The following is a 23,923-nucleotide window of genomic DNA, read 5'->3' on the forward strand; positions in this document are numbered from 1 at the left end:
ATTGCCACACTGACCTCAAATCACATTAAAATCACAGAAAGGTGCATTACTTCAGAATAATGTAATCTTATTTCAATAGGTTTTATAGTGTTGTAGGTATTTTGACCAAAGCTCTTGACAGACCAACAATGAAGAAATACAGCAATGTTTTCATTTATTTTGCATCAGGGATAAATTCAGTCCCATCCTGTACACCTCTTGGTGGCTTCTTACCCCTAAATACCTAGACTTGCCCCTGATGAACGTGATTCATCTCTTAGATTAATGTGAATTGCTCTGCATGAATCAGTGAAGCTGTTTATAAACCTACGTTTTATTTGTAAGGTGTAACTCAAAAGCATTGACTGGTTGACATCCACCCTAGAGTGAGAGAAAGAGAGAGAGAGAGAGAGAGAGAGAGAGAGTTGGCTCCTCCCGGAATGTGGAGCGCAAATAAAACCGCTCTCAGCTGAAAGTCCTCCGCAGAGGTGCGCCAGCAGGAGGACAGGAATACTTGGACGGCATTTTGGGGAAGAAAGCTGAAAATCTCTACCTCTCTCAAGTCTCATCCACAACAAAGAATTTTTTTTCCCTAGTGTTTTGCCATCTATTCCCGTGAATATGTCCGGTGGCTGTCTGGCCACGGCGCTGGTAGTGATGCTGTTGTCCGGCGCTGTGCTCTGCATGCCCAAAAGCGCACGGAAAAGCAGGAGGCAGGCGCACGAGCGCTCCGTATCATCCGTGTCTCAAGGTGGGTCTAGCTGGGGAATAGCTCTCTGACTGATATGCTGGATTTGCAGCAGTTTAACAGACCACTGTTAAGTCTTAGTTATATTAAAACCAGTGCTTCGGTTCAATTGGAGGCAATTTACGCATGGCTTTTTAATGGTTTGCTAAAGTTTAAAATCATTGTTTAATAAGTGCTAGATTAATCCCAGACTCATTGTCTTTGGTAAGTCATGTATTTCTGGGCGGTGGTGGTGGTGGTGGTGTGTGTGTGTGGGGGGGGGGGGGGTTCAGGTTATTCGTTGTCCGGAAAGGATTAGTTTTGCTAAAACTATATGCTGTTGTATGACTTTCACCATATAAATGTATATGCAGTAGTATGACTGTTTCTTTCTTTGTGTTTAAGTCCCGTGGTCCTCATTTTAGAATATATATTAATTTCACGTAAACTTTTTGTGCACTCCATATTCTGCTTTAGACTCCCCCTTATAGTCCATCACTTTAATTCTGTTTTCATTAGCCATCTTGTGAATGGGTGCCAGGAGTGAGAATTAAGACATCTCTGGAAACACGCAGTAACGAGCTTTTGATTAAGATTTCGTTTTTATGTGGCTTTGATGTCTCAGCTTCCTTTTCTAAGCTGCTATTAGCTACTGTAAATTGCTATCCAGACGAACTTTAAGGTTATCAAACAGTTTCCTGGAAAGAGAGAGGGAGAGGACTTGAGTGACTTGAGAAAAAGTTAAAAAGATAGTTAAATAGTCAGCAGCAGTGTTGTTAGTCACACAAAAAATGTGTAGCACCAGTATTAACCCTTAACTGTTATCCATAAACTGAATGGCAGAGGATCAGCCGTGATATGGAAGAGCAGGGCTTTGTTTCCACTGCAGTGTGTGTGTGTGTGTGGTTAACAAAAAAAGAATTGGGCTGGCTCACTTTTTGCCATTATTTTCCACCCAGATGGCTGTGTAGAGTATGGACAATTTTATGGAGTTGGTGAGCAGTGGGAACGCACCTACCTAGGCACTGTGCTGCTCTGCACTTGCCATGGAGTGGCTGGTATTAAGTGTAAAACGAAGCCTGAGGGTAAGTTCTTTTATATTGTGCAGTAGAATGCCGCAAGAATTTCTGTGCAGCAAGTCAATGCTTATTAAATGATGTTGTGGTTCATTTTTAATTTAGATGAAGAGACTTGTTATGACAAAGTTAATGCTCGTTCATACCGGGTGGGAGAGACCTATGAACGACCAAAGGATGGGATGATCTGGGACTGCACGTGCATTGGCTCTGGCCGAGGGAAAATCAGCTGCACTATTGCAAGTGGGTAGAACCTTTTTTTTTGACCGCATGCAATATCAAATTGTCTCTGTGCCTTATTTTTTAACATCCATTTATGTCCTTGTAGACCGCTGCCATGAAGGGGGGCAATCTTACAAGATTGGAGACACTTGGATGAGACCTCATGACACTGGAGATTACATGCTGGAGTGTGTCTGTTTGGGCAATGGGAAAGGGGAATGGACCTGCAAACCTGTTGGTAAGAAATCACAAAAACCAGATTGGCTTGGATGTTGATGTAGCGCCACAAATGTTAATCTATCCCTTTCTTTCCCTGTTAGCTGAGCGCTGTTATGACAATGCAGCTGGCACCTCTTACACAGTGGGGGAAACCTGGGAGAAGCCCTATCAGGGCTGGATGATTGTTGACTGCACCTGTTTAGGGGAGGGAAGTGGACGCATCACTTGCACATCTAGAAGTAAGGAAACCTCTGTATTGCGAAAATATCCCCTAAAATCGGTTTAACACTCTAAACCACACATACTTTTCTCTCAGTCTCACTGCATAATTAGCTAATTAAATCCATTACAGCTAAACCCACTGGTGTTGGGGGGTAGCAACTTAATGATGCAGGAAAAACATTAACCTTGATTTACTAGAAAAGCTGGGTTTTTTTTTATTTTGTTATTGAATTGATGATGTGGAACCTCTGATTGTGTGTGTCACAGACCGCTGCAATGACCAGGACACACGCATGTCTTACCGAATTGGGGATACTTGGACTAAGACAGATGCTCATGGACACATCTTGCAGTGTTTGTGCACTGGTAATGGCCGTGGAGAGTGGAAATGCGAGAGGCATGCTTCCTTGCACACTACTGGCCTTGGTAGGATTTGGACTATTACACTGGCTGCTTAAAATGAGCTGATTACTTCATGTGCAATCGTGATATATAGAGGTCTGATGATTATTAAGACAGTGTTTTTATATGTGGTCAAAACAACAATAGTTCATATCTTTTGGAACATTTCTGTCTAAATACTGAGCTTATTAGTATTTAATAAGTGTAACTTTTGTACTCATCCGAGACAGCTAGAAAAACAGTCAACAGCCAACTCATGCTAATCACATGTGCTCATCTTCTGTGTTTTGGCTATTGCAGGCACTGGTTCTCGTGTGATCACCAACGTACAACCAGCTGTGTTCCAACCAGTGCCCCTTCCCATAACCCCTATTGAGGGCACCTGTGTAACAGACTCAGGAGTGTCCTATACTCAGGGAATGCGCTGGATCAAGACTCAGGGCAACAAGCAAATGTTGTGTACCTGCCTCGGAAATGGCGTCAGCTGTTCAGAGTGGGGTCAGTTTCATCACTTAATATGTCCTCTTCATAGTGCCACTAGGTGCTGTTGCATTGTATTGATGAATTTGTTCTCATTCTGTGATCATTTTTGTGAATAGAGGGCCATTCTCAAGTTTATGGTGGTAATTCAAATGGCCAGCCGTGTGTTTTCCCATTTGTTTCAATGGGCAAGACCTTCTACTCGTGCACCTCAGAGGGACGTGATGATGGGCAGCTTTGGTGCAGTACCACATCTGACTTTGAAAAAGATCACAAGTACTCTTACTGCACAGAAAAGAACGGTGAGTGAGAATTCACAATGAACATCCAAAGCCATGAGTTGAATTTGGAGTTTTAACTACACAATCATCAGGTACTAATCTTATGGACTGTTGCTTCTTTTGCAGTTGTGGTCACAACTAGGGGTGGAAACTCTAATGGTGCGCTGTGCCACTTCCCTTTCCTCTATAACGGCCATAACTACACAGACTGCACAGCTGATGGACGCAGGGATGGCATGAAGTGGTGTGGCACCACGTATAATTTTGATGGAGAGAAGCAGTTTGGCTTCTGCCCCATGGCTGGTGAGTGCAAATAAAATAAGAAGATAACGCTTTAGGGAGGTATAGTCAGAATCTGGATACTGTATTAAAGTCTCATATATACTCATCCTAAAATACAGACTTAATCTGAGGTGTATGAATGTGCTGCTCAAAACTAGAGATTGAAGAGATAAGGTAAATTCCATAATGCACTATCAGATAATGGAAACCTTAAGCTCTAATGCTGGGAGGAGGCCAAATAAGAGATAAGTCAGTCCCACCAGCGGGGAACAAAGGCTCAGTCAACACCTATCAAGTCACATTTACATACACACTCTGCTCTGACTGGGAGTTGGGACTTTGATGGGTGTCTACGACTTTCTAAGGGCTAATTAAGAGGAGCCAGGCAGGATCTCACAGACTTTTGCTAACAGTAAGATTTATTGATAGAGTTTGGTGCCTCGGATCATTACGCATTTTAAAGGGTCCAGGGTAAAGTGGGGGTAAACAGCACAGACTTTTGTCAAAATTGTTTGCAAGACACTCAGAAAACTAAGTTTCATCTGTCTTTTCTTTTCTTTTTTTTAATCCTTAATATTTTTGTACTGTGCTGTACCTCTGGGCACCATCTGAGAACATTTAAAATGAGTGGCAAGTTAACAAGCCACTCATGTCACTATTTAAGAGTGCAAAAGTCACTTTAAAAGTAATTAAGCCGGTGAATAAATGAGAGCGACTCTCTGGCTGGAGTAGCTTTAAGAGTATGTCCAGGATAGTGGTGGACCTGCAGCTGCCCTTGTGTGCTGATGGAGGGGGTCTGGCTGTCAGTGAAGCATTAAGGAGTTGGCTGAGCTCCAGGGCAGCTGCTTTCAGATTTGTGAACTCCGCCTTAAACTCCCTTTCCCTCTCAACCTTGGTGTTCTTATTCAACACTCTCTCCCCATTTCATTTCTCTAAGGTCAATTCCATCTTTCAATAATGAGCTTATCCTGCTATACTGCATCAGGAAATTTTTTCAAAGCGGTTGTGCTGGTAGATTGTAGGTAGTTGTTTGCTCATGGTAATGGGTATTTGATCAATTAGACATTTTGTGAACAAAAGGCCAAAGACTGTGTGTTTTACAATGGGTGTCCTTCAAATGTGCCGATGGTTAATGATCCCCTTTTTCATATCTTATCAAGACCTAAATGTTTAAGTCGCTGTATAAGTCATTGTCTGGAAAAAATAATAACCCAAATAATCTCTTGCCCTTTTAGCCCATGAGGAGGTTTGCACTACCAGTGAAGGAGTAATGTACCGTGTGGGAGATCAGTGGGATAAACGGCATGATGTTTTGGGTCACATGATGCGCTGTACTTGTGTAGGAAATGGACGTGGGGAGTGGAGCTGCATCGCCTATTCACAGCTCAAAGGTAAGGTCTCTACTGGGACGTAAAAGTGGAGGCTTGTTATTTTATCTATTGATCCGTTTGCTTATCTGTGTGGGGTGCAGTATAAAATGTATTATGTAAATGTGTTACAGCATAAAAATGTAGTATTGTTGTATCTTTTGAGTATCAGAGTGCTACTAATGCTGCTGTCTCTCTCAGACCAATGCATTGTGGATAGTCTGACTTATGAGGTGAACCAAACCTTCACTAAACGTCATGATGAGGGCTACATGATGAACTGCACCTGCTTTGGACAGGGCCGTGGACGCTGGAAGTGTGACGCCATTGGTGAGTTTACATCCACAGGACAATGACCTGAAACTCTTTATACTCATCACCAGAAATAACACAGCTACCCAAAGCAAAAACAAAAATGATGCAAATGCCACTGGAAAATGATAAAATCATCATAAGTTTGGATTGAACGTGTGAATTACAGGTTTTATTGCATCATAAAATATAAAAGCTCCTGTAATTATACGTATTGCATATTACATAGGAAAGAGCAGGCATGAGAAGGTTTGGAGAGAATCTGGATTTTGTTTTGGCACTTCTATGCTGTTAGATGTAGAACTATCTCATAAAGCAGGTTGTTATTAAAAGTAAAAGATCTAGTCCTTGAAACTTAAGTTGGTGATGTATAAGAAAAATGGATTGGAACAACCACTTCTTTTTACTCTAGATTTTACTCAAACTTTCTAAGTGGTAACTTTAATAACTGGTTAATGACCCAACATCCATTTCCTTATACAGACCAGTGCCAGGAGCCAGACACCAAAGTTTTCTATCAGATCGGAGAGTCATGGGATAAGGTCATCCACGGGCTGCGCTACAAGTGTTACTGCAATGGCAATGGGCTTGGAGAGGTGAGCTGCGAGCCCCAGCACTCTTTCCATGGTGAGTCAAGCAGATCTCTATGAGGGATACTTAATAAGGCATGTGTATCTACACACACAAACATGGGTCATGCTGAGCAGTATTGTGAGTGATCCTTTAAGTTTGGGTTGAGGGTGGGTCAGAAGTCAACGAGCTCCAGATGTTTACAGAGACAGAGGCACTGCTGCTTACTTCCTCTTTCAGGTGCTTGAGAGATCTTCTGCATGTGTTAGATGAAGCAATTGCACTGCTTTGAACAAATGCTTGTCTCTTTTAAAGGTGTTGTTTGAAACCAGCACTTTGTGGTTTAGCTTGTTTCATGGCTTTGAAGTTAGTAGATGGAGAAAGACAGCCATGCAATCAACTTTTCACTCTTTTGCCCCTTATTGCTCTTTATTCTTTGTTCGCCTGGCAGCGCCTTTAGAAATTCCTTGTCACGTTTTTGTCGAGGAAGTGTCAGAGCTAATTTACATTCGTCTGCCGGTTACGCCACTATAGCATCTGCAAAGTCGTTCACTGGTTTATGTAATTTCCATTGTTGACAGCTTCCTTCAATTTCAGAAATTTTATAGCTGACATAGCTGCAAAATGACAAATATTATTTATGTTACCAGTAATCTCTTCAGAGACATTTTTATAGACTCCAGATTCATCTATAACTCTAGTGTAAAGAGATATGCATATAAAACATTGAAAAAATATACATTGAAGGCTTGGCAACAGAAATGATGTTTAATTATGACAGAAATGCTCTCTCTGTGTGGCTTGGATGGGGTCAGTAGAGAGCTTGAAGTGTTGGGGACCGAGAACAATAGCTCTGCATAATCACATACAGCTGTGAGAATGCTGGGAACACTACAGGCCAGCTTGTTGGTGGAACGTAGCACAGACTGAAGGGATAAATGCTGCTGTATACACACCAGCTAGTTATTGGCCTTTCATAGAAGTAATTGGGAGAAATTGAGACCAGGTTCCTCAAACTCCAATGAGGCAATGATGCCACATGCAGCCTATGTATTTAATGCTTGTTAAAAGTGTTGGGATTAAACTGCATCAGGAAATTACTTCAGCAAAAGGAGCAAGGTTTGGGTCATGGAAGAAAATTGCAACATGTGTATAAAGGTAAATAATTATCTCTTTGAATAAACAAGGTTGTGTATTTATTTTTAGTCCTTCTGGTTGAGCAAACGTGAAAGAGCTTTTTGTGTTGTTGAGTTTGGAAACCTCAGAAAGAAATGGTAGCATTACACCAGCATCAACCATGTGTGAGTGCTGCAAACCTCAAGAAGAATCTTGCAGAGTTGTGTCAAATTTCCCATTTCGGTTTCTCTCTAAAAGCAGGTAGCAGAAGAGCACCGACATGTTGTGACCTGTGGTTTGCCAACTTTAAAATAAACATTTCTGTGATTCTACTGCCAAATATGTGTGTTTTATACCATTTTGTTCCCTTGATATGAATACACAATTCAGTACATGACCTGGTGACTTATTCCTTATTGTATAGCTGTTATAAATGAATAATTTCTAGTGACTGTGGATGTGAAAGTGTATTCTGTGTGCCTCAAGTGATTTTAAAAACTGAAAGGAAAAACTCAAGTCTTGTCTTTCTTCTTTCCAGGTGGTACTCGTCCAGTACAGGTGATCATTACAGAAGCTGGCAACCAGCCCAATTCACACCCAATCCAGTGGAACGCTGCTCCATCTGCTCATATCGTCCAGTATGTCCTGAAGTGGAGAGAGGTCTGTCTTTTATCCATTTCGAATTTTCTAAACCCCATTTCTGGAGGGTCAGCATGATTATTATGATGCGTCATTGCTATTAGGAGCTGTGCTTAGTGGACATATTTTGTTCAATAGAAAAACACTCGTAATCCATGGAGGGAGGTTTCCCTTCCAGGACATCTCACTTCTTACACCATTGCTGGACTGAGGCCTGGCATCACCTATGAGGGTCAGCTCATCAGTATTTTAAGACTCGGTCGCAGAGAGGTCACTCGCTTTGACTTCACAACCAATTATGGCTCCTGTGAGTATCCTGACTGTCAGTCAGATATAAAATTGCATTGCTTTATTTCATTAACATCATACTGTTCCCTCTATGTGTCCCGTCTTCTCCCAGTGGCTACAACTGAGGGAGACACAACTCCTCCACCTCCAGTAGTGGACACCTCAGAGTCTGTGACCGAGATCACATCCAGCAGCTTCGTCATCTCCTGGGTGTCTGCATCTGACACTGTCTCCGGTTTCAGAGTGGAGTATGAGCTCACTGAGGAAGGAGGACAGCAAGGGCAACCCAAGGTTTTGGGTGAGTTACAAGTTCTCAGGAGTGGATTCTAAATGTTAAAGTCAATCACTGTCTGAATATCTTACGGTTTGTGTGCAATGAATGTAAAATACTCAACATTTTTGAGATACAGAGGTTGAGTTGTATTAAATATTCATCATATTTTAATATGAAAAGACATGGAGATGGCCTAATAGGAGAATTAGGGAATTGCAGTAAGAAATGGGATTTGTGGCCTTTTTTCTTTCTTTAGGTATCTTGTTTGAGCATTGAATACAAAATTGTGAGAAAAGCTACATGGATCAGAGTAAAGTCTATGCTAGTTTTACCCAGGATTGGTATGTCCCAGCTTAGCATTAGAAGAGGATCATTTCTAGTGCAGTGCATGCACGCTTTGTAAGATTACATACTTTACACTGCATAATATTTTGGATGCAAATCTAGGTAGTAAAATAAGCAGAGCAAATTAGAAGGTGGTTGCTGATTTGAGACCCCTGGGACTTTCTGTTGTATGTTGTATAAAACAAACAGTGTTTCAGATGTCTTGGTAAAATTCTGTTTACAGATCTTCCACGTACAGCTACTTCTGTGAATCTCAATGAGCTGCTGCCAGGCAGAAAGTATACCATTAATGTGTATGAACTTACTGACGAGGGAGACTCCAATCTGATCCTCACCACGTCACAGACTACAGGTAAATATGTGGAGAAATGTTTTTCTCTCTGGTAAAACAGATGGTAAAACATCAAGCCTACTGTAGTTTCCCAGGCTGATCTCGTTTCCTCTTCCTCCACAGCTCCTGATGCTCCTACAGGTCACAAGGTGGGGGATGTAGATGAGACTTCCATCACAGTCAGATGGTCTAAACCTCTGGCTCCTATCACAGGTCTGCTCTGTCTGTCTTTAATGTAAACCATGTTAAATATCCTACATATGAAATGGGGGAACATGTGCTGACCTTAATTCCATGCCCATAGGCTACCGTGTGGTTTACACTCCGTCTGTTGAAGGGAGCTCTGGCAGCACTGAGCTGACCCTGCCCAACACAGAGACCTCTGTGACTCTTAGTGACCTTCGACCTGGCCAGCTGTATAACATCAGCATCTATGCTGTTGAAGAAAATCTGGAGAGTGAGCCTGTGTTTGTGCAAGTCAACACTGCTGGAGAACCAGAGATAGGTACACAGACAGTAAAAAATGATAAAAACTGAGATTTTTAAAGAAGCAAACTATGGTATGAGTAACAGGGTAAAGACACATCTGTTTGTTCACAAGATTTCGATTATGTTGCAAGCAGAAATTTAATTTCTGTTAAACTCCAGGGTGTCGGTGTGTGGGAATTCACACTAACATGCAATTACTTTGCAAAGTTTTTAAAACCTTTGGCATTTATCAGTAGCCTGTACTTTGCAATTTGATACATATTTATGGACGTAATAGAAAAACATTTTTATTGAAAGGTCTGATGTAAATTTTTATGTAGATTTAGATATTTTTCGGTCAATCTTAGTTTAGAAGCTGTTTGCCATGACGAGTGAAGGTACTCACTGAATGTAGAATGAATTCTCGCTATCATAGATTTGATTAATGTTAAAGGCAATACAAAGTTTACTCAAGTGCTAGTACTTACCTATAAGAGCTTCTCCTCTGGAATACTTTCATATGGCAGTGGAGGTCTGGTCAAATGTTAAGCTGGACTAAAACAAACCATCTGTGGTCTCTCCATTGCAAGACTATTTTTCTTTCTCTTAGGGCAACCTGTACACCAGTAGGTTGTCTAAATTCTTGTCGTCAGATGGAAGAGTTTTATAGGATGCTAAATACAGCTTGTCATGTCTCAGTGAATGAAAATTGCAGGTTGAAATGAGTTAAGACCTTGTTTGGATGAAGTGTAATGTAGGTTAAAATTGGTACAGGGAAGAACATCCAGAAAGGGTCAAAGCAATGCTTAAAACATGAAGATTTGCTTTTGGAAATGTTCCATTATGTTTTGTTTAAAAAGGTAAATTCTTGTTTGGTTCTGTTATGATGCTGGAATATTTACTTGAGGCATGATTACAGTGTCCTTAATCCAAAGCCGCTGTGTTTATCTGATAGAGGAGATCCCATCCCCAACTGACCTGCAGTTCTTTGAGGTGTCTGCCTCAAAGATCACCATCACTTGGACTGCTTCTCCTGATGTCTCTGGGTACCGTGTGTCACTTGGACGAGTCGGTGCTGATGGACTGGTCGAGCAACAGACAACGCTACCTATTATGCACAATACTTATGCAGAGTTCACGCCGCTAGAGCCTGGAACCCTCTACCGCTTCTTTATCTTTGCCATCAAGGACAGTGAAGAGAGCGAACCACTGGTTGGAGAGCATGCCACTAGTAAGTACTTGCAAAATAGCAAGCTAGCAAAGTGGATTTATTGCTGGTGTCACCCTTGTAGACAAAGAATTGTGAAGTCTGGTGGTGAAACTGAGGGTTCAAGCCTCAGCACTGTCAAGCTGCCACTGTTGGGCCCTTGAGCAAGGACCTTAACCTTCTCTGCTCTCAGGGTGCTGAAACATAGTGGCCTCTGTGCTCTGACCCCATGGTTGGTATAGCTGAAGAAAATAATTCCAGTGTGCTGTAATGCATGCGTGGCAATAAATGCTTCTTTTTCTACTGAACATCCTTTTAACATGCACAGTCCATTGTTAAATGCACTATATATACAGATGATCTTTGTTTCTTGTTTTTCTGAATAGAGCCAGATGCCCCCACAAACCTGCACTTGTCCAATGTGACTGAAGACAGCGCTCTAATCATCTGGTCAGCTCCCAGAGCTGAGGTCACTGGTTACAGACTCTTCCTGACTGTAGAAGGATCGAACCCTAAGCACCAGCGCCTTCCAGGCCGCCTGACACAGTACACACTTCTGAATCTTCAGCCAGACACGCCATACACAGCCACACTGCATTCTGAGAAGGGCAACGTGCTCAGTGAGGGAGCCATAGTGACCTTCAGCACCTGTGAGTTTCAGCCTATACACCACTAATCACTAATGTATTGATGCAGGGAGGATTTTTTAAAAATACTTACTATGTCTGCCTCGTAGCCTCGCCAATGAAAAATGCCCCTCGTTTCACAACTGATGTCACAGACACCTCCATTGTAATTTCCTGGAATCCTGTTCCTAGAATTGGATATAAGGTAAGTTAGCCATATCTTTGACCTTACCCTGAGCATGCATATAGAGGATGTATGTACTAACCTGATAACTGCAAAAATGTGGCAAGTGCATATGAATAACTATATATGAATTATTTACCAAAACTGCAAAAAATGGAAAATTATATGTTTTTTCAGACTGTAATAGAATTTTCTCCATTGAATGCATTCATTTTCTCTCATGAACGCATGACATTTGCAAGTTTAGTGGTGGTTTGAAAAGCATCTACAGATGCGCATGAGGAAAACGTAAAATTTACTTTAGCGTTAAACAATTATTTGGACTCTTTAATGTTTGCGAATTGTACCCAAAGCTCCAGATGGAGTGTTCTATGAATCCTGGGTTTAAAGCTGTTCAGTTTAGTTTGTGAACATCTGTAGATGTCAAAACAAAGATTAGAATAATGCCTCATTTAGTGACTATATAATGATTAATGGGCAAAAATTATGCTGATCTTATAATAATCAGACCACACGCAATGTATTTAAGTTTCTGGACATCTGAGTCAAGCAAATAGATATTCAGCCTTCCTCCCACTCATACACCCGACTTCCTTTCTTCAGTTAACTGTGAAGCCAAGCCAAGGTGGAGAAGCCCCCAAGGAAGTGACCTCTGAGTCAGGAAGCATTTACATCTCAGGCCTGACCCCTGGAGTGGAGTACACCTACAGCGTGCAGCCGGTCATTAACGGCCACGGGCAAGGCAACCCCATCACACGCCGCGTTGTCACACGTAAGACAGCAAAGAGCTTGTTCTGCTTTTATTCACCGTGAAAGGGTCATGCAGTATATTGAAATCAGCTGAAGTGATGCTATTTCCCATGACATGATGCAGCCATATCTTAATAATTATCTCTGTCTTCAGCTCTGTCTCCACCCACTGATCTCAACTTGGAGACCAACCCGAACACTGGAGAGATAACTGTCCAGTGGAACGAAGCCAAAACTCCAGGTCAGCATCTGAAACTCCTTATATCCTAATGAATGCTTACAAATCATTGTTAAGAGAACACAAAAAGGGAAAACATTCTCAGGAATGTCACAAGTGATCAGCAAAATTAGGAACAAACATTATGCTGTCAATTTAAACTGGAAATAAACAAGGGTTTGTTTTACCATGTGTTGTTTACTATAGTCAGTATTTCTTAAAATATTTAATCAGGCTAATTTTCCTGGTAGCCAGGAAACAATTATTTTGTGCAGCCGTTTATATATTGTCTGCAAATCACACACACATTTACATGTTTAATTTTTCCATCCTTGTTCCGTAGATATTACAGGCTACAGAGTGACTTGCAGTCCCACCAATGGCCAGCAGGGTAACTCTGTGGAGGAGTTTGTGCGGGCAGGTCAGACCTCATGCACTCTGGATAACCTGAGCCCTGGAGTGGAGTACAACGTCAGCGTGTTTACAGTGAAGGACGACATGGAGAGCATACCCATCTTCAGCACAATCACTCCGGGTGTGTATTACATCTGCCTCTGTACACAAAAGCCGTTCTTTCCGAATCTAATAAGGCCACTTTCACATATTGTTGGAATGGTTGCTCCATCCCATAATTGTAATCTGGCCTCAGATTAATACTGATTTTATAAACAAAACTGCTGTGTTAGGCATTGTCCAACTAAATCACATCTCTGGTACACAGAAAAGTGTACTAAGTAAACTAAGCGTACTCAGGTTATTCCCTTCAAAGTGGTTAACTTTCTTCTGAGTTAACAGCACTAGAGGTTGTGACCACTGTCTTTTTCTGAAGACAAAGCTCTATTAACACAAATGCTGCATACTGAGTTTACTTCTTTTTACCCAGACATAAGTGATATGATTTAAGATTCAACAGATTTACGTTTTAAGCACATCTTAATATCACTTAATATTCGATTGTACCATGGTTCACTGTTACTATGCACATGATGAACCATGAGGGCTGTGTATGTTTTAACTCTGTACTCTCGCCTCTCTTTTGTACAATGCTCTCCTTCTTTCGGCCTCCTGCTCCTCCTCTAATTAATCTCGTAGACGTGCCTCAGCTAACAGACCTCCACTTTGTCAATATCACCGACTCCACAATTGGCCTCACATGGAGCCCGATTAACTCTACTGCCATAACTGGTTACCGCATCACTGTGGTGGCTGCGGGTGACAGTGTGCCCATCTTCGAGGACTTTGTTGAGTCTACCAGGGACACCTACACTGTGTATGGCCTGGAGCCTGGCATCGACTATGATATCAGCATCATCACAGTATCTGAGAATGGAGAGAGTGTGCCTACCACCATTACACAGCAAACAGGTAAGTGGTCAAAACTGCACATTCAACCACACTTCCTTAAATATAATCAGCTGATCTGTTGACTGGATGTATTATATGTACTAGATACTAATATAACAATTCCTTTAATGTTAAACATCATGTTCATTTGTATTATTTGCGTTGGCCGCATATGGCTGCCACGTTTTCTTAAGGATCTGGAGAATACTGTGGTGTTAAAGATCAGGCAAGCGTCTGTGTTTTGACTGCATTTCTCACTCTAGCTCTGTCTCATTCTATCTTAGTCTAAAGTTACTGGGACCCATGTGGCAGCAGTCTGTATGAAGGTTTTCAGAACCTCAGTCACTCTCAAGCTGGTGCTCATTTTCTGACCCCTTTTTCCATTAGTGGCTTGAGCTCCTTAACTTTTAAAAGATGTAATAAGTCTAGACAGACTGTCTGCTCTTTTCCAGTAGCACAAAGCACTGTGTGTAGGCTGTACACTATTTGTTTTTTCTTAATTATTTCCTATCCTCTTTTCTTTTCCTCAGCTGTGCCAGCCCCAACAGGCCTAAAGTTCAGTGATATAACTGCTGACAACATGACCGTGAGCTGGACAGCCCCCATCGTCCCTAAGCCTAACGAGATTGACCGCTACATTATCCACTATCACCCAGTGGATGATGAGAATGACAACACTGAGCAGGTCGTGGATGGAAACCTCAATAGGGTCGTTCTTCGCCGTACGTGAACCATTTCTTCCAGATTCAGCAGTGTTGTTTCAAGGCTCTCTGGGATCACTAATAATGCTTTCTGTGTTTGCTGTGTGTCTTTAGATCTTATACCCAACACTGAATACATGGTGAGTGTGTTCTGTGTTTATGAAGAGAGGCAGAGCTCACCTGTGATCAGTACTCAGAGAACCAGTGAGTTCATTCGACTCATTATATAAGTAGTAATGGAATCATTTTCATTACATATTTCTTTGTATTGGGTCACAAGGTTTGATTTCACTGTCTTTTCTGCACTGCAGTCCTGGATTCCCCTGTTAAACTGGCTTTCTCTGATATCGGCACAAACTCCTTCACCATACACTGGCTGCCTCCTAAAGCCAGCATCTCTGGTTACCGTATTCGCTATCAGATGACCAGTGGAGGACGCTCCAAGGAAGAGAGACTGCCACCTTCCAGGAGTCACTTTACACTAATAGGACTAACTCCCGAGACTGAGTACAGCATCAGCATCTTTGCTGTCAGCGGCACACGCGAGAGTCAGCCTCTTACCGGAACTCAGGCCACCAGTAAGCTAGTTCAGTTTTATTGACTCATTAATCTTCACAGCTTCTTGAGGTGTTTAACTCAAATTATGTCAGATATCACACTGATCTCGCAAAGCCTGTAGAATTTACATTCATTCCCAGACCTGGTTTTGTATGGACGTTCTGTTGACACTATGCATAGACATTCTCTTGTTTTCTGCACATCACAACTTGCTTAATGCCCAGTTCATGTTTGGTTCTGATGCAGTTTAGACAACTGGATATAGGTATTGTAAAAAAATATCACAGGAAATACAAGGAAAGGAAAAGAACCCTGTATGATGTTGCTCCTACTATAGACCATGTACACAGTTCAGCCCCAGTGAATTAAACTGATTTATAATATGATGTGGTGATTTTCTTATTTGTTGCTAGTCTCTGATGCTCCTACTGACCTGGAGGTCACTTCTTCCACACCGACTAGCATCACTGTTCGCTGGGACGCCCCGTCTGTCAGCGTGAGGTACTACCGGATCACACATGGAGAGTCAGGTAGATGATTGCTAATACCAAAAAAGACATTTTTAACTTTAATTATATTTTTATTTTCGTGCTATTGTGTTACTATTGGTCTGTTATGTGCCAATGCTTATTATTAGCATCTTGTACTTCCTCAGGTGGTCACAGCTCTCCTAAAGAGTTCATCGTCCCTGGCTCTCAGACCACTGCCACTATTGAGGGTTTGCGCCCAGGCACTGACTACACCATCACTGTGTATGCTGTAACAGGCAGAGGAGACAGCCCCGCCTCCAGCACACCCATCTACGTCACACACAAAACAGGTACACCTACCTACTTCTGTGCCTCAGTATGATGTAGGGATTGTTCTGATGTGATGGTAGAGCTTAATGATTACATAGAGGGAAAGGAACTATTTAATGAATTAAGTAATCTGGCAGAGAGCAAGAGAATGAAGAATGATAAAATGATGTTTCTATAGATATCGAGTCTCCATCTGAGATGGAAGTGACTGATGTAAAGGACAGCACCATTACTGTACGCTGGACACCAGCAACCGGTCCTGTGTCTGGATATCGCGTCACTGGAACCCCCCGAAATGGCAGCGGACCCTCTTTCTCTGAAGTGGTTGCTCCAGGTAACATGAAGTCTGAAACATCTCATTAATGACTATATTATCCATTCATTAATGTGTTTATTCATTATGGTGTTTTTATTTTCCAGATCAGACAGAGATGACATTCTCCGGACTGATGCCCACAGCTGAGTACACCGTCAGCGTCTATGCTTTGGGGCAGGATGGAGAGAGCCCTCCACTGGTAGAGACTGTAATTACCAGTAAGTCAATCCAGTTAAATATATACAATATACAGAAAACAAATCTTAAGGTTTTAACTTGTGATAATTAAACCTAACATGGTAGTATTTTGAGAAGTATGTGCTCACTATATTCATCCCTGATTTCTCTCAGCTGTGGACAAACCAAAGGACTTGGCTTTCTCTGAAGTGGACTCAACGTCCTTGCGGATTTCCTGGGAGAGTCCTGAAGGGGAGGTGACCTCATACAGGGTGCTGTACTCCAGTTCAGAAGAGGGTGAGAGAGAGCTGTTCCCTGCTCCACATGGTGCAGATGAATCTGCAGTGCTGCATGGGCTCCGCCCTGGCACTGAGTACACTGTTAAAGTCATTGCCCTCCATGATCGCACTCCCAGTCCTCCACTGGTTGGCACCCAGACCACAGGTACACAAGTTTTATATTTCAGATGTAAAATATGTTCAGCTCAGTGTGGTTCCTATAATTATGCTGAATATTCTAAATGGTATGAATGCATTTCTCTGTGCTTTATCTCTGCAGCAATTCCCGGCCCTACGAATCTCCAGTTCTCTCAGGTTGGCTCCACTTCCTTTACCGTGTCCTGGTATTCAGGACCTAATGTCCAGCTGACTGGCTACCGTGTTGCCATCACTCCCAAGAACAAGAATGGGCCTACTAAAGAGGTCAACATTGCACCAGACTCTACTGAGTACCACGCCACTGGACTCATGGTAACTATCTTGGCTTTTGGGTTGTATTCTAAGAATGACACATCTGTGTGATCTTTGGAAAGTCAATTATTGCTCACATACTTAAGAACGTGCGCGGACATGCGACACAAACATACTGCTTTGTACATTAGCGGGTAGCTATTTTCTGCTATAATATGGTTTTGTAAGTATTGAGAAATCCACAGCGTTGACCTGCAGTGTAATGAGAGCCTTGGTGCTCAAAGTGGTTGTGGCCTGCACTTGGTTTGAGACCAGTAATGTGCTCATCTAGTCAAACCGCATACACACTGCTATCCGTGCTATTTAAGCCTGTGGGTACATCAAAGATGGAGATCTAAACCAGACTGCAGTTTGTAGGGGTTAGGGAGGAGGGCATGATTTCAAACATAGTGTAAGAAAAATATAAGTGAAAAAAAATGGGAGTGTGTGTGTGTATAAATGTCTTAACTACTCTATTAAATCAAAATGGTGTGATTTTTGGCCATCAACACATCTGTCTTTTGGCTGTAATGTTGTCAACAGAATGATTTTTTTCTCTCTGTTTTTCACTTGTAGCCTGCCACAGAGTATGAAGTGGAGCTTTATGCTGTGAAGAATTCTCTTACCAGCCGTCCAGTCAAAGGAGACATCACAACTCCTGACAGTAAGCTATAACCCTGCGACCCTTTTACGTTATACCTTTATTTTAAGGGTGCCAAGTGTGCAGAGATCTAACACTCTTGTTTCTGCCACCGTTTTGCAGACATCAGCCCCCCTCGTCGTGTTCGGATCTCCAACTTGAAAGATAGTTCCATCACTCTGACCTGGCGCTCCAAGACTGATGCCATTTCTGGCTTCCTAGTAGAGGCTACACCCACTGTTGGAGGCCACAACCCCATCCTGAAGACCATCCCATCTGAATCCCGCACCTACACCATCACTGGTACTTAAATAAATAAAACTGCATTCATCTGTAATTATAAATTCTAGCCCTCTTCAGGCATCTGTTTAGCAAAACAAAGCGTTTTATATTCAGTCATCAAAGCATTGATTTAATGCTGTAATTCCTGGTATGTACAGGTCTACAGCCAGGTACTTCCTACAAGATCAATATATACACTCTTAATGGAAATGCCCGCAGTGAGCCATTCACCATTGCAGCCACCACAGGTAACCATTCTGCAAAAAAATGTTTATGCTTTCATATGACTTTTTGAAAACTGCTATCTGCTTATCATTTTTTAAACAACGCATTTACTTTGGGTCTTGTGTTAGAAAGTTACCTAACTTTTGATGTCTCTCCTCAGCTAAACCAGTGATCAGCCCACCAGCAAATATCCGCTTTACCTCCCTGACCCCCAGCACCATTTCCTTCTCCTGGGAACCCCCCCAAAGCATCATCACAGGATATTACATCACCTACGAGGAAGCTGGGGGCATCCCAAGAGAGCTTATCCCAAGACCCCTCACTGGCCAAACATCTGCCACTATTTCCGGTATTTATCTTATGTGAACTTTTGCTATTACTTTCTATCTATCTATCTATCTATCTATCTATCTATCTATCTATCTATCTATCTATCTATCTATCTATCTATCTATCTATCTATCTATCTATCTATCTATCTATCTATCTGTCTGTCTATCTATCTATCTATCTATCTATCTATCTATCTATCTATCTATCTATCTATCTATCTATTATGATAGTAGTACTGAGTGTCAGTTTAGCTAGCACCCATCTCTTTTCGATCTTTCACAGCTGTTTTCCATCACCTCTAAACTGAAGGGCTGTATGTTTTTGCTTACAGGTTTGAAGCCAAACACTGAATACATCATTAAAATTGTTGCTCTAAACAATGCACAAAGAAGCACTGCACTCGTAGGCAAAGCCAGAACCCGTAAGAAACTGTTCTTTTTCATCTGTTCTCCAATTGTTATAATGTGGAACTAACAGACATTAGTGTATCTTTAATTCTAGCTTTGTAATGATAGGACACAATTATATGAAGTACAGTTACTACATGGCTGCAACAAAGCTTATGACTTTGATTTCTATGCAGATCAAAAGTTTCTCTGCAGCAATACATTAAAATTAGATTATGAGGCCCTCTGCAGGATAAGACATGCTACAGCACCTCTTATCTAATTTCTCTCTCTTCTCCTGCTAGAAGTGGAAGAGTTTTCCCCTCAGCTTCCAGTGTCTCATCGGCCCAGACCTAGCATGCTGGATGTTCCAAATGAAGAGAACTTGAACAACAATCATGTGCACCTGGTGGGACCAAACAGACATGACACACTTGGTCAGCAGGGTCAACATGTCTACACAGAATATCAAAGCCTGGGTCTGGCCAACCGTGGTCAGAATCAGCCCCTGGCTCCACAACATGGTATGCCGTTGGTCTACATTCCTCTGCCAGGGCCAGATGGCCACAGAGTGCCATTGGTGAGGATGAGTGAGGGCACTTTGCCTGGGATCTCCTTTGAGAATCCTTTCAATGAGACAGAACTACCCCGGGAAGCCCAGACACAGACCACCATCACATGGCCAGGAGTGCCACACAGCTCACAGTATGTGGTGTCCTGCAGTCCCATTGCGGAGATTGACGAGCAGAGCTTCAAGGTGAGCATAAAAATATATATAGTTTCACAGGAAACAATATAAATTCTTTGAAGTAGCTGCAGTGATTTAAAACAATTGGAAATCTCCACATCTTTTCTGTAACATACAAAAACAGGCTTTTTGAATTTTGGCCAGAATATGTCTCTATAAAGATTCTGTTTGTCTCTATCAGACGCAGCTTCCTGGCACCTCCACTAGTGCTACATTGATTGGCCTTACTTCAGGAGCCTCCTATAAAATTGTTGTTGAGTCTGTCAATGGAGAGAACAAGCAGAAAGTTCTGGAAGATGTTGTGACTGTTGGCAACACTGGTAAAGCCTGTCGTGTTAAACAACCTATTACAAAGATCATGACTTTAATTGTGATTGTGTCTTAATCTAAATATGTTACAATTTCTAGTTCCAGGACAAGTACCAGGAGCTGGAGTAGTGCCCATGGGCAGGGATGTGTGCTATGACACATTTACTGCCACCTTCCACGAGGTGGGCGCTGAGTGGGAGCGCATGTCCGAGACTGGCTTTAAGCTCTGGTGCAGGTGTCTCGGCCTTGGCAGTGGCCATTTCAGATGTGATTCATCCAGTGAGTGACTGAGCCAGTGCTACTACACTACAAACCCTACACCTCACACTAGCATGGGCAGATAAAAAGTACTGGTTAAGCCAAATCTATTGCTGTTCTTCAAAGCACACTAATGCAATGTATTTTTTGACAAACAGAAAATGTGACTTAACCATATCTAAACCATAGAAAGCATGAAAAATGGTTCCCTTTGCCATGCTAGCCCCATCTGTCATGTTTGTATCTATTAAACATGATGGTCAGTAAGGAGGTGTCTTCGGTCTCAGATTTGTATTGTCAACCTATAACCAGATGATGCGAAACACTGAGACTAGCTTCGCCAACAGTGTATGAATGGCGAGGTCATGGATTGATCAATCTTATGACAGAGTGTCTGTTTGACGGATGAATTCACTCTACAAGGAATCCAAAAACTCAGTCAATGAGGTTAAGGGTTGTTTGAATATGAAGTACAGTGCTCTTTTCTTATGTGTGTTCTATCCATTAAACAGAGTGGTGTCATGATAATGGTCATAACTATCGGATTGGGGAGAAATGGGATCGCCAAGCTGAGAACGGCCACGTGATGAGCTGCACCTGTCTGGGCAACGGGAAAGGAGAGTTCAAGTGCGAGCCACGTAAGTGGATTTACCTCGGCCAGTGGCTTATCACAATCCTGCCAATACAATTTATTATGCAGCTGGATTGGGATGGTGGTGAGAAATCAGAGTGCCAGCTGTTCACTTCAGGACAGAGTCTGTTCTTTTCAGTCCTTTCACTTGTTCCCTTAGCAATGCAAAATACCAGTAACATGTAAATTGCTTTTGGTGGTGGTGTAATTAACAGATGTGGGGTTTTGGATTTAGCTATAATTTGCTCAAAATGATCTCAAAATTGTGTTTGTAGATGAAGCTACATGTTACGATGACGGAAAGATGTACAAGGTTGGAGATGAGTGGCAGAAAGAGTACCTTGGCAGTATCTGCACCTGCACATGCTACGGTGGACAGCAGGTGAGTCATGCCACCCATCACTTGGCCACCATTTTCTCGTTACTATGCTAATGAGATTCTAAAGAAAGTTTAGTCATTGCTTTGAATGTGAAGTAGGCTTGGCTCTTTCCTGACTCAGAGCCTTTTATTTCGTGACTTAGAGAATAGTTTTATCCTAGAGCAGTAGAGTGTAGACTTGTTGTGTAACAAAATGCTGTCTCCTCAGGGCTGGCGTTGTGAGAACTGCCGTCGGCCAGGTGCTGACGTCAACATTGACCTCGTCCAGCCTCCAGTGCACACAGATGTCTATGACCGCTACAGAGAGAACGCCCTACGCAAACTGGTAGGCCTTACTGAATCACCAATTAATAACCACAAATTATCCATATCAATATTCCAGCTCTTTGCAAATGGTTTGTCAGGGATATGATCCATGCCTGGCAGTTGTTGCACATGGAAGGTTATTGTAGAATGGCTCACATTTGCTTCATATGCAGATTTGTGTTTGCCAAAGTGATGCTGTTTAAGTAGGACTGCCTCAGTAGAAATCTAATTAATATATAAAATCCAACATCATGTGGTATACGATCATGTGGTTTTGGAGTTCAGATTAACATTCTTATTAATCCCTCCTGTACCTTGTTCCTGTTTTACAGAACATCCAGTGTCCCATCGAGTGCCTCAGACCTGACCTGCTAGCAGATGCCCAAAGCCATTCAAAATAATTTTCATTATCTGCAGTGTTTGAGAGGAGTGCCCCCCCCAGAGACTGTCCTTACTGTATTATGCCTCAGTGCCTTATTTTTCTCCCCTGTCCTGCTGCCTCCACACTGCACACTCAATCCTGATACACCTCACTGTTCCTTCACTAACCAGGACGGGCCCTACTCATTCTCCTCTCGTTCCCCACACGATAGAGGTGCATTAGCACCTCTTAGGGACACTCCTTCAGTCTGGACAGATTCCTTTTAGTCCTGGAGAGATGTGGAATTCTTCTAGATTCTGTCCTGTTTGTTTTGTTTATATTCTTCTCACCAGCTGAATCAGCCAAGACCAAAGACTGTATGACTTTAACTTTTTTGCCGTTGTTGCCATTTGTCAGTAAGACACCATTTCTATTAATGTTGTGATTGATGTTTATGGCCTACATCCATTTTTCTAAGTGGTTCTTGAAAATAATAAGAGACCAGTCATTAAAAAGAAATCAAGCACTGTCTTACAATGGAAGTCTCTGTGCCTTGTAGGCATTTTATTAATATAGTATTGACCCTGTTTTGAATTGGTTGGTTTGAATCTGTGTCCTCTGCTTCCATAAGGAAAGCACTGTATTCATGATGACATACACATTTTAATGTTTTTCATTTGTTATTTATCCCTTTTATCAATGCATTTTTATAGAATGCAATTTTGGATGTACACTTTTTTTTTTTTTATTATTATTTTTTTTGTGATTTAGGTGCCAGTCTTAACTACTGTGGACAAAATACCTTTTTAATAAACTTTTTATATAAATAAATGTTTGTCTTTTTATCTTGGGGTGCTGTAACACTGGTGCTGAAAAGTAGCTTTTTTGTTCTCTAACTCTTGCATCAGGGTGGCACTGGGGTCAGAGAAAGCATGATAAAAGATTTCTTTTCCATCCACTTCCAGGTTTGTAGGAATTTATGAATTATTATACGGTATGATCTAGTGGCATGTAAATGTAAACCCCACCTGTAACTGTGTCTTGAACAGCACTTTAAATTAGCTTTCTATGTTCTGACTGACCATTTGGTTTTACTATCTGAAGGGCATGTAGTGAGGACAGTATAGAAATGAACGGATAACAGTCCAGTGACATGGAGTAAATGGCCTCCTGCTGCATAAATATGGCCAGCAAACTCCTGAACCGCAAAAAGCAGCTATGGCATGCGTAGAGCCACTGGTTTGCTACTGAGTAGCTGACTTGCAAGCTCCTAACATTACCAAGGTGATGGTCCCAGTCTTTTAGGTGCTCTGAGGTGACTAAAGCCGATTAAGTGGCCAGAGAGATGTTGAAACCCTTTCTTAAATTAGCTTTGGGGAACTAAATAAACAGAACCCAGCAAAGTAATTAAAAGCATTACTGATTCTTGAGAAAGGACACAAGTCCTTCTTGGTCACACTATTTAGGCATTGTGGTGCACTTCTGGGCCCCTGAGCAAGACCCTTAACTGTCAGTTGTATAATATGAGATAAACATGTAAGTCATACCTGCTTTATCTTATTAATTTACATAACATTCTACACATGCTATATCTGCATCACACAATTGAATATACATAAATGCACAAAGGACATATCACACTCTCCAGTGTTTAAAATAATTTATAATCACACTCTCCGCTGTCACCCAAATGAGGATGGGTTCCCTTTCGAGTCTGGTTTCTCTTAAGGTTTCTTCCTCATACCATCTAAGGGAGTTTTTCCTTGCCACAGTTGCCTCAGTCACCTCAGGCTTGCTCACTTGGGATAACATCTAGGACTGTCTGTCTGTTTATATGTTTGTTGTTTTCTTATGTTG

General features: G+C 41.9%; 1 protein-coding gene across 1 annotated transcript; it reads left to right on the forward strand.

Annotated features, from left to right (window-relative positions):
- Positions 1-453: 453 nt before the first annotated feature.
- On the forward strand, positions 454-22,631 carry fn1a (fibronectin 1a). The gene is made up of 46 exons (XM_058391873.1): positions 454-730; positions 1,666-1,791; positions 1,888-2,025; positions 2,111-2,242; positions 2,325-2,462; positions 2,713-2,871; positions 3,148-3,345; positions 3,447-3,629; positions 3,735-3,911; positions 5,126-5,281; positions 5,459-5,587; positions 6,053-6,196; positions 7,794-7,915; positions 8,033-8,201; positions 8,295-8,480; positions 9,025-9,153; positions 9,256-9,345; positions 9,437-9,637; positions 10,556-10,831; positions 11,194-11,457; positions 11,544-11,638; positions 12,221-12,389; positions 12,522-12,608; positions 12,928-13,119; positions 13,677-13,949; positions 14,459-14,650; positions 14,744-14,833; positions 14,941-15,207; positions 15,601-15,717; positions 15,843-16,007; positions 16,166-16,321; positions 16,408-16,521; positions 16,655-16,924; positions 17,039-17,229; positions 17,785-17,872; positions 17,972-18,151; positions 18,289-18,378; positions 18,516-18,704; positions 19,020-19,109; positions 19,380-19,831; positions 20,004-20,142; positions 20,231-20,410; positions 20,902-21,027; positions 21,296-21,402; positions 21,608-21,724; positions 22,038-22,631. Exons 1-46 carry the CDS (start codon positions 601-603, stop codon positions 22,104-22,106), a joined length of 7,452 nt encoding a protein of 2,483 aa, XP_058247856.1. The 5' UTR covers positions 454-600; the 3' UTR covers positions 22,107-22,631.
- Positions 22,632-23,923: the final 1,292 nt, after the last annotated feature.

Source organism: Hemibagrus wyckioides, linkage group LG06 (assembly GCF_019097595.1).
Source record: "Hemibagrus wyckioides isolate EC202008001 linkage group LG06, SWU_Hwy_1.0, whole genome shotgun sequence".
In the NCBI taxonomy this organism is placed as follows: Eukaryota; Metazoa; Chordata; class Actinopteri; order Siluriformes; family Bagridae; genus Hemibagrus; species Hemibagrus wyckioides.

Coding starts and splice junctions, on each gene's coding strand:
- fn1a (XM_058391873.1), top strand. CDS start 601: ATGTCCGGTGGCTGTCTGGCCACGGCGCTGGTAGTGATGCTGTTGTCC. Junction 11,458..11,543: donor CATAGTGACCTTCAGCACCT/GTGAGTTTCAGC, acceptor TCTGCCTCGTAG/CCTCGCCAATGAAAAATGCC. Junction 18,379..18,515: donor CACCATTGCAGCCACCACAG/GTAACCATTCTG, acceptor GTCTCTCCTCAG/CTAAACCAGTGATCAGCCCA.